Below are 11,405 nucleotides of genomic sequence, written 5' to 3' on the forward strand. Positions count from 1 at the left end.
CAACATTCTCTCATTTTGCCTAGACAAGTTTCATTCATTCCCATTGCTATGAATGAGGTAGCAGAATATTGAAATCTTCACTTAATTATTGGACTTTTGTAGAAAGTTTTGACTCAAAATAAGTACACTGTTTCTACTATGGGCAGATATTGATGGTCTGACCTACTTCTTGATGGTCAATTGTTATTTTGTGTTCAGCTCTGAAACATATCATGAGTTACCTACCGATTCCAAGGTATAATACTGACTGTAGTTGACAAATAGTTTTATCCTTGACAAGCAAAGAACTGTAAGATTCTTCAGGGGGGACAAGGTCAAGATAGCAAATATGTAGGATGTGATTTGCAGAGTCCCATTCCCATGACATGGGCATTTGGCTTATTCTCCACTCAATATCAACACAACTTAAAGAAGTCAACAACCTGAAGGCAAAGGAATCAAAATTGTGCCGCATCTAAAGTCCAAAATTGCTTTGAGTTGTGGTGGAACGAAGCAGAAGCATCAACCAAACAGTAAGGTGTCCCTCCAATTGTAGGATCCATTAAGAAACTGGATTACTATACATCTTAAAAGTGAAAAGCCTATTTCAGTGTGCCCAACAGTGACAGTTTTGTCTCAGATAAGAAATGTGACAAGTATTTTAGCAGCACCAAACAACACTAGGTCAAGAAATTCAACATATTAAATGTCAGAACCTATTTCAGAGGGCCACGGGGCAGTCAGGGGCTTCTTGAACCAATTGTGGTGGTTGAGGCCTTTTACCCCTCATCTCCCAAGACCTGACCTACTATGGATCCCACTCAACTTGGCCAAGTACTCATTCTGTACTTGACTTTCAGTGGTTCACTATGTGATGGAAGTCCGGAGATATATTAGTAACAAATACATATCTTCACTCTTCCTAAACTTTCCGCATCTTTTGATGTTTTGGAAAAGCAATCACAGAAAGACCAAGCCTAGGAGTTATGCAAGATGACAAAAAGCTATTTGAACCACTGCAGTTCTTTGGCCATCCCATTCTCTATCTATTAAAATGATGTTCATGCCTGAGGTGGATCTTTCATCTCACTAGTGGAAAATCTACTAAAGCTGGTACGGATCACCTGTCGTGATTGGCTGACTGCCATGGAACAGGTCAACTTCAAACATAGGCCAACTATAAATCTTGCTGTCACATAAATGAGAAACCCCCTGGATATCCTGTCAGTGCTTTGTCTGCACATTTCGTATCATCTTCTTTACCCTCCACTTACATTGTTCAGAGAAGTATAAGTTAATACTCCTCTGATTAAGCTCCCCTGTTTCCTGTCAGGAATCATCCAATAGGGTAGCTTCTTCAATTGACCTTTTTGTTCTCCAGGAAGAAGCTGAAGAAATTTGTGAACACGTATTCCAGTCCAGTTCTGGACTGTTGAACTATGCGTCTAAATTCACAATGAATCAGACGTTCAATTATAAGCAAAATGAAAAAAATTAACTTTTTGATGCATTCACAAACAAGTTAAGGGAAAATGGGATTTCTACATAACACAGGCCTCTCCAACCAGAAAGGTAGTCTTGACCCTTACAGTTAGCAGACTTTCATTAATTCTGTTGTACTAGTGTGACACAGTCTTATCCAAAGTGAGGAAATCCCATAATTGGACATTTTGTTTTTGGGAGCTAAGTGTTACTGCCTTATGCTTTCAAATGCTTGAAAAATACTCATGGAGTAAGAGTTGAAAAAAGTTAGAAAATATTAGGATCCACCATATGTCATATTATAGTCTCCTATGAAAAGTTGTTCTACATCCTAGGCCAAGGCAGTGGAGGTAGATGAGATGTGTTCCTGAGCAAAGGCAGTGGTGAGCAATTAGTGAGGGGAGATTCTGGATTACTGCCGTTGTTGCTGATCATGTAATCCCACAGAACTGTGGTTGCTGAAAGTGGACAAAATCATAATCATTAGAAATGCTACAAATGTTTCACTCTCACATATATTTGCGGGTGGGTTTCAAGATCTTTCTTTTATAAAGCTAAAACCTCCCACTTCAATCAAGAAGGAAGTGGAGGGAACTTGGTCTTAAAATATAAGGTCATCGGTTAATGGCTTTTGGTGGCCAGGGTCAGTACAGGACTCAAAGCTATCAAATTGGTGTTTGTAAAGGAATCTTTTGATGGAATCAATTCTCCCCATCAGGTCTTACGTTTTTAAATTTTACATGTTTCAATTCTCATCCAATTCTATTTAGAAATTACCATGCACATATTGAATTCTAATGAATCTGGTGATGAAGGAGTCTCCTGCCCCCTTGCACAGTGGCCCAACGGTTTACCAACATCACATATAGTGCACTTCACATACTACATGAGTGGGTGTCTCGAATTTGACTACGCATGGACCAATCAATGGAAGTGAACGTTCTAAGCATTATCAGAGCATGGTGGGGGAGAGACAGCAGGCACTGTGAAAGGCAACTTGAACCTCACCATAGAGTAAAGTGTAAGTTCAATAGTGGGATAGGGAATAAAAATGTCTTTCATGTCTTGCAACTATCAGTTCTCTTCTTCTGCTCCAGAGGTCATCAGCAAATGAATAAGATACTGGACAGTCACTGTGATGTAGGGGGCCTCCTTCCATGACTCCCTCTCAGTGAAATATTCAGCTTCTGAGTAAATTGAGAGGGAGCTAGGGCTACTGGACATCTGGGAATGTTGGCAGGCAAGCGGGACCCCATCACACTCCTAAGTTCCACACCAAGTTCAGTAGCATGATGGAGTCCAATAAAGCACAATCATGCCATTTTATGTTTATAGAACTGCGGTGGTAATGTTGTAGCAAACTGCAAAATAAAGTTGAAATTTAATGTTTTTTTCTCATTAAAATTTGGATCATATCCCCATGCTCTGGTCCTGACTTACTCAAGCTGTAGTATCTGTTAGATGCAGAAATACAACCACACAATCAACATTATTTTGTGTTGTGCACCAAAATGTGTATGTCTCTTCATTTTCTGGCCATTTCCCCTGGTATGTTTAGGTCAATTTGATCTGCCAGAATATACTTGGAGAAAATTGCAGAGGTATAGTATTTAAACCAGCTAATGATTACTGGGTGTGGTAAGCTGCAGATAACATTAAATCCCACTCCCCGCACAATTAGAGGTTTATGCAGAGATCAGAATTAGACAGAACACTTGTAAAAACTTCAATAGAACATCCCGAATTAGTGACAGTATCGCACAGCAGTTGCATATACCTCTCCCTGATTTTGGGGATGTGGACGTAGAATCAGTAAGAACTGTGATGAGGTGTAATGGAAGGCATAATATAGAAACACAAAGCACATATTCCCCATGTTCATTCTTAATTCGACGCAGGTACCAGTGCTCAGACTAACAGTCAAATAATTACTAGTTAAATGCAATATGGAGAAGCAAAATTGCTGAGGCATTAATTTTCACCTTTGCCCAGTGGGTGTTTTGAAACTACAACTCTTCTGTAAGAAGTGATCTGGGGAGTTAATATAAAACACTGATAATAATTTTCTGTTTAGCGCTGTATACCAGTCTTCTTCCATGTTGCAGCGCTCTAATTAATAGTCAGTACTATCACCTAATATAAGCGTACTGTATCACACTACATTGAAATGATAAGGATGCATTATGGGGATTTGAACCTGCGACCTTCAAAACACTGCAAAGGTCAATGACTAATGTTAAATCATGGAACCACCTTGTCAGCTGCTATAATAGTATATCTATCAATGTAATGCTCTTTGACATGTGAGTGAAAGAGAGCACTCTAAGTTGTTACCCAAAATAAATATTTTGGAAACATATGATCAGAAAGTTGGTCACCAGATCAAGAGAAACTTGTTGATGTTTTACACCGTTCCCATTTAAGAGAATTTGAGGCTGAATTAGAGTTTCAGGCGAAGAGGGTACTCCGTTTCAACAATGATGGAGTTCCCCCTCTGCCTCATTGAAGGTCTGCCTGGATAATTTACAGTTGGACGGGACCTTAAGTATTTCACTGACAGAGCATACTCCGGCTCCCTCACTGACATACTCCTATGATGAACAATGGGAGTAATGGTTGTCCGAGGTTCGGTCATTCGTCCTCCCGTCTGATTTAGAGTGGGTGGTCAAATGGCCAGTTTTTACTATCCCTTAACGCTGTGAAAAATATGGAGATAAGGGACAGTAAAACCATTTAAATTACCCTCATTCCACAGGAGAAAATGCCCATGGGGTAGGGATGCTTAGTTTTTGTATTATCAAAAACAAAATCCTGCTTTGGGATTTTGTTTTGGAAAAAACACAAGTTAAAAGTTTGGCAGTCGCCTGTCATGTTTTACGTGGACATCCATCAAATGTGTAACCCATTGACAGGACCTGCTGTGATGGCAGTTTCTCACAAAGTTAAGAGATGTCTGTAGGGCTGGAGGGAATCTCTAAAGGAGATGCAGGCAGGGCTGGAGGAAATCTTAAGATGTGTTCAGGGTGATGGAGTATTTTAGTCTGTTGCCCCAACAGAGTAAAGTCCATTGGAGAAGTGGAGAAGTGTGGCTCAATGATTAGAGTTGCAGACCCTGATGCAGAGGTCTAGCCCGGGACCAGGGTTCAATTCCCCGCCTCGGTGGGTCTTGGCCTCAAATATTCCACGGACCTGATAATTCTCACCTGGGTGCCATTCCAATCATGGAGTCCCACTCTGCAACTCTGGGCAATAGCTTGCTTAATCTCCACAACGGCCCCCACAACGCTAAGGATGCCTGGCCTCCACCTTGGGGGTGCCCAGGAGTGGATGCCTCACAGGGAAAGCCAGGATGAGTTCCACAGCGGTATTCGTACAAGCGCCTTGAGACCCTTGCGGGTGAGTAGTGCGCTATACAAGTATCAATTTACATTACATTACATTACATCCTCCTCACTCTAAATCAGGCCCTTTGACTCTTAAGAGTTTTGTAGTTCCGCTTCTGATAGTATGAGCTTGTATTGGTCCCTTTTCGTCATTACTCTATTCTCACCTGCTCCTCTTTCTATAATCAGTACATTATTACATCCCAGTGTATACCTGGCGTTTTCTCACCTTTTAACAGCTATCAAAATTTTAAGAGTCTTGTTGGATGTTTTTGTTTTGATTCCTGCAGTCAGGGTTCCCTTCTTTGCACATAGTGATATCTTACAGTGAATCATTTTTGTTCATAAAATAATCGCATTCTCGTTCAAAGTGATTATGAAAACATTTTATTCTAGCCTTTTGGGCACTAGTATGTTCATTTTGACCATGCATTGTTGAAGCACCTTTTAATTCACTTCATTTCTTAAAATCCTTTTTGGAGTGTACACTGAGAGGCATATTTACAAATGTTTCATTCAACGCAGGGGAGCAAGCAAAGTTGCTGCGCTGCATTGCATGAGAGGTAGGCAGCAGATATGCTCCATATTTGCAAAAATGTGGAGCATTTCTACGCTCTTCTTGAGCTGGTGCACCTCGTGGAGCCAAGCACCAATGCAGGCACTCTTGCATAAAGTTCAAGAGTTTGTGTGTTACAGGCAGGGTTGTTTTTGTGCAGGAAGGGGCATCTTCCTGCACAAAAACAATCCTCAATTGCATTTTTCTCTTTATATGCATGCTGCAAATTGCAGCACACATGGAAAGAGGACATAATTACGCCTCACTTGGGAAGGATTAGCATTTTGACTAATCTCAGGTTTACTAGCTTTATTACATCAGGGAATGCTCAAAAGCCGTGGTTGCCCAAGCTCCACCAATGGAACACCTCCCAAGTTGAAATGTAGAGTAGCAGTGTTGCATTACATTTCTTTGCGATACCACGCCTGACTGCACCAACCAGGCCTTGCACTGCTCTGTAAATTCCAACTAACCCTTTGCGTTGCCCTGCATCACCTTGTGCGACAAAAGGGTGATACAGAGGCTTAGTAAATGTAGGCCTGATTTTATATTGCCTTATCTAAAAAGTATGCTATTCGAGTGAGAATATCGCTCCATGGCTCTGTGGTGGACCCAGTCGGTGTTTATTCTGATTATGTTTCTCTAGTCCATGTTCACATGCCTCACTCCTTTGGCTTCTGGGTAGACCCTAAATCGCTTCACTCCGCCTACCTGAAACATGTGCACTCCCTGGAATTGCCCCTCATTACTTGAAAATGGACTCAAGGTTATTTACTCTGGCTGGTTGTTTAAGGAACATTCCTAGTGGTTGCTCATAGGGCAGGGAGGATCATTAGTGCCTGTATCCAGAGCATGGTGTGCACTACTCACCAGTAACACAGTATTCTAATTCTTAAACCACTTTGGTCATGAATACATAACACCAAAATGCTTCCCAACATCGGCTAGCCTGATTTGATTTGATTTTATGATCTTATATAGCGCTGAATCACCCCGAGGGGTATCTCTGCGCTTGTAATGAAATTACTGCATCGGCAATCTGATTAGAAGAGGTGGGTTTTTAAAAGTTTTCTGAAATGAAAGATGGTCATACATTCACGAAGATGTTGTGGTAATTCATTCCAGAAAACCGGAGCCAGGTAAGAAAAAGCTTTACCGCCGCTACACGATTTTTTAATTCTAGGGATAGAAAGTAGATGTTTAGATCCTGACCTAAGAGAGCGTAAGGGAGTGTGATTAGTTATTTTGCCAGAGAGATAGGACGGAGCAAGACCATTTAAGGCCTTGAAAACAATACAGCCTACCTTAAATTTCACTCTTTTCCTTACTGGAAGCCAGTGGAGCTTAGTCAAGAGGGGCACAGAGGGAGTCCTGAGCGGGGCTCCCGTAACTAGTCGGGCCGCCGTATTCTGCACAACTTGTAGTTTATTTAAGGAGGCTTCATTGGTCGAAAGAAGCAGAGCATTACAATAATCGATTTTACTTAAAATCAGAGCCTGTATCAATGCTTTCCTGGTCGCAAGAGGAAGTAAAGGAAAAATTCTCCTGAGTAGACCCAAGACGAAATAGCAGGTGCCAATCGTAGAGTTGACATGGGCATCTAGAGTGAGCTCTTGATCGATTTTAACACCAAGATTTTTGATCACTTCTTTAGGGGTAGGGGCTGTACCCAACTCCTCAGGCCACCAATTAGGGGACCAACAGATGGCGGCACCTCCAAACAGCATAATCTCAGATTTTTCCGAGTTTAATTGGAGGAAATTACTTTGCATCCACGAGGCAATAGCCAACATGCCCTGGGAGAAAATATGTTGGATATCAGATCTATTTTTGTCGAAGGTAAGGAGGAGTTGGGTATCATCAGCATAAGAAATGGAATTAAAGCCTAAACTTCTCATAAGTTTTGCCAGAGGGGTCACATAGATATTAAAAATAGTCGGGCTCAAACATGAGCCCTGAGGGACCCCCTCGGTAACCCGGGAAAGGGCAGATTTAAAAGGGCCCAGGGTGACTGTCTGTGTTCTGTCAGTTAAGAAGTCAGTCAACCATTTCAGAGCGAGTCCCAGAACTCCCAAATCCTGTAACCTCTCTAACAGAATCTGATGGGAGATTATGTCAAATGCTGCTGAAAGGTCAAGCAGCACCAAAAGTGCTGCTTGACCATTGTCCAGTGCCAGCCTGATATTATCAGTCACCTCTACCAAGGCATTCTCCGTGCTATGTTTGGCACGAAAGCCCGATTGAGAAACATCAAGAGAGTGAGTGGATTCAACAAACGCCGATAGGTGTTTATTAATGTATCTTTCTATGAACTTGTTCTGCAAAGGAAGCAATGAAATGGGGCGGTAGTTGGTCAGCTCAGAAGTGTGAATTTTGAGGTTTTTGCGGATGGGGATGATTTGAGCATGTTTCCATTCCGACGGGAGACTACCAGAGCTCAGGGAACTATTAAGAATGGTGCAAATGGGTAATGCAAGTTGGATTGAAAATTTAGAGGATACTTTAGCAGGAATAATGTCAAGAGGGGAACCTGATTTGGTACATCCAAGAAGGGATATAACTTCCGTAATAGCAAAAGTGGGAAAGGTGTGTAGTTGAGAGTGTGGATTTACATGATTAGAATATTCTACAATAGGAAAGGAGGAAGAGGAATTTGCCGATATAATTTTCTGATAAATATTTTCAACTTTCTGAATAAAAAAAGAGGACATTTTATCACATAAAAATTGCGATGAAGTATCAATAGTTTCACAAGCTAACGGGCTAGTAAAAGTTTTCAAAATTTGAAAGAGCATCCTGGAGTTATTTCCAGCTTGATCTAGTAAAAATGCAATGTGAGATTTGCGGGCCTTTTTAATATTTTTATGGTATGTGGTCTAGGCGATCTTATAACTAACTTTGTTTTGTTCATTACGAGAAAGTCGCCATGTACTCTCTAGATTTTTACATGAGCTCTTTTCGTCTCGCAGAGCAGAGGAATACCAATCTGTAGAAGTGGTTTTCAAAGGGTGAAATTGGAGCTTCATGGGAGCTGCCTTGTCAAGGACATTAGAGATGACTGGATTGAAATAGAGAAGTTGTTGTTCAACATTGTAGGACACGGTTTGCCTATCCCAAGAGAGAAATGAAGAAAGAAAGTGATCAGGCCTCAATTTATGCCTGGGTCTATACCAGCGGTTAGCCGGAATTATAGGCGTAGCAGAAATAATAATAGGACTAATGAGTTGAAAATTTATCAAGGAATGATCTGTCCAAGTAAGCGGTTTAGTGTCGCCACATTCAATGTCCTGAGAATTAATTAGAATATGATCTAAGGTGTGGCCAGCTACATGGGTGGGAGCTGAGTTAATTCTTACAAGTCCAGAAGCGGCCAGATCTCGCAAGCATAGCGTAGCCTGCAATTCAACACTTTTCTAAGAACGCATTTCCCCCCAGTTTAGCATATTACTTGTATGCTAATTATGTTATTTCCACTATTGCTAATGAATTTGATCCCTGTACTCTGAACAATCCCAGCAAACACAATCATGACTAGATTAGCAGAAGTGTCTTTCTGCTTACTGTGATGGGCAAAGGGGATGAAACGATTATTTAGGTTCATCAAACTAGACAAATGTACTTCCCAGGACAGGATCTCTCTGTGATGAAAATCGGCATTTGCCCCCATTGTAGCGGTGTGGATGAGGATATAAGTAGATGGGCGAACATGACGTGTAGCTATGGCCTGTAGTCTGGGACTGGCTTGTGCTACAGAACTATGTGCAGCAATATATTTGAAATCACTAGCAATTCTCAAGGCAACCCCCCAAATATTGACCCCTGAGCACTGCCTAAATGGTAGTCAGAGATCATTGTCACAAATATAACTTTATCCCTACCAGATAATTGGTGTTGGTCAAACAAGTCCTCATCGGTTACTTTGTATTAATCCTACAGGTGTGTCTAAAATGTCTAAAATGAACAGTATGTTGTTTCTGTACCCTGGTGAGGATGGTGGTTACTAGGTTGGGGGTTGGCTAAGTACAGTTTGTTCACTAGAATTATTTTGTTTTTCTCCTCTTTACTTGATCAACATCAATGCTGTGACTGTACCCATTATTGAGACCCTACATTTATGTTGGTGTTGTCCATGTCATATTTTGGAAACTCAATAGAAGTACTTCAAAACATTCTGAATTTAACATAGAAAATACAGTATTAAAGTTGTCTTTTGCATTTTTCTTGTACATGGGAGATCTTGTCAGATATGAGACAATGTTATACCACAGATAGCATTATATGACCTTCTCACTTCTTAATCTACATATTTCAGAATGTATATTTACTTCTGTATTGCCATAGTTATCTCCCTAAATATCTGTCTAACGAAGCTGAGCCTATCCTTCTCTCAACATATGTTGTTTTTGCTTCTTAGAAAACCTATAGGGATTTCCGATTGCAAGGTGTTCTGGACTCAACGCTAAACAGCAAAACATACGACACCATTCGAAACCGACTTACTGTAGAGGAAGCTACGGCCTCCGTTAGCGAAGGTGGAGGACTTCAAGGGATCACCATGAAGGACAGTGATGAGGAGGATGAGGAAGATGATTAGAAAGTGTGTTCTAGAGTCCCATTTGGATGTAGCCTGGTAACCAATGCATGTACCTAATCTGTTACTCCATTAGCCACATTAGGGAACTTTCTGCCAGCTCTAAACGCCCATGGAAATTTTTCCAATACAATTGCCATTTAGCTGTGTGACAACAAGTTTAGCATCTATACTTTTTTCACTGGATCCGGAATTCAAACTCTGTATCTTCATGAACAATAGGGCGCACCCTTGTTTAATACTGTCAATTGAAAAAATACATAGGAAATATTCTAGGTGTGTCCCACATATAAGCAGAACTATACAATGCTTCATTAATGTACTGTATATACATTGACGGTAAAATGTTGTGCAAACGAGTGAATCAAGTACTCTCATTCCTTTGTTCCTCTTGCTTGGATGCCAACTGCATAAATTAACAAAGAAAGAGACATCAGGCTACAGCCAATGAGTTTTTATTTGTGTGACTCGTTAATTCATTTGTTTGGCCACCTTCAGTTCATTTTAATAACTCATGCACTTTTACTTGAATTTACAGTTCACAGAGTAGAGGTTACATATCAATGGATTAATATTGTAATGGCCACAACTGTTCAATGTTATCATTATTGATTCTATCCTAAAAGAACAAGTTGCAATACCCTTCGAAAGCAGTTGTTTTATGTTGAGGTCTGCCCTTTTCAATGTTAACATTGTGTTTACGTTTTAATAACTGTGTATGTATAAAAGACTACTTTAATAATGACCTTAGACTATACACTACGTTTATAAAATACATTTATTTCAGTAGATTGTAACCTGGATTTACATGACGTTTTGTTTCATAATTGTTTTTATATATGCCATGTACATTGCATTTTAAGCAGAGATTGCATGTCTTCAGGGTCCCCTCCAGAAGCTTTTTCTTTCTGTGTAAAATAGTGGATCCATCTTGCTTTTGCCTTACAAAAGCCTACAGTTGTAAAAGTGTAAGAACTGTGGCTTCTCAATAAATAAATATTCAGATGTCCTATGAATAAACCTCGGAGTCTGTTTGTGTCCGTAAAAATCAAAACAATGTGAGACGGAAGGCTAAATAACATGCAATATTGATCGTCCACATGGGTATCATAAAAAGAGTAGTTAGACTATTCACAGAAAAATTGCACTTGTGCAAAAAAGGGTAAATACATTTTTAGCGTATTTGCTGCGTTTTATAATTTGGCATGGGTAAATCTATGGTTCTTTAGATCACACAAAGATTTTTTGCATCAAGGTAAATATGAAAAAATGGATTGTGAAACCCTGTGCAAAACATGTATTGCTTTTACAGCATTTTAAGTGAGTCACAGAAAATTTCACAGAGACACCCTAATAATAAAGAATCCCCATTTTTAAACAAAAAAGCAAATTGATTTTGCATTATTTTTGCTAC

General features: G+C 40.2%; 1 protein-coding gene across 15 annotated transcripts in view; it reads left to right on the plus strand.

The window, feature by feature from the left end:
- CADPS (calcium dependent secretion activator) overlaps window positions 1-11,021 on the plus strand; it is a 1,625,151-nt gene extending 1,614,130 nt beyond the window's left edge. For all 15 annotated transcript variants that reach the window (XM_085624714.1, XM_085624723.1, XM_085624709.1 and 12 more), the window contains one exon: window positions 9,815-11,021. In XM_085624714.1, the coding sequence (XP_085480840.1) occupies window positions 9,815-9,994 (180 nt within the window). In that variant the 3' untranslated portion in view covers window positions 9,995-11,021. The remainder of the gene's footprint in view (window positions 1-9,814) is intronic.
- Window positions 11,022-11,405: the final 384 nt, after the last annotated feature.

Source organism: Triturus cristatus, chromosome 9 (assembly GCF_964204655.1).
Source record: "Triturus cristatus chromosome 9, aTriCri1.1, whole genome shotgun sequence".
Taxonomy (NCBI): domain Eukaryota; kingdom Metazoa; phylum Chordata; class Amphibia; order Caudata; family Salamandridae; genus Triturus; species Triturus cristatus.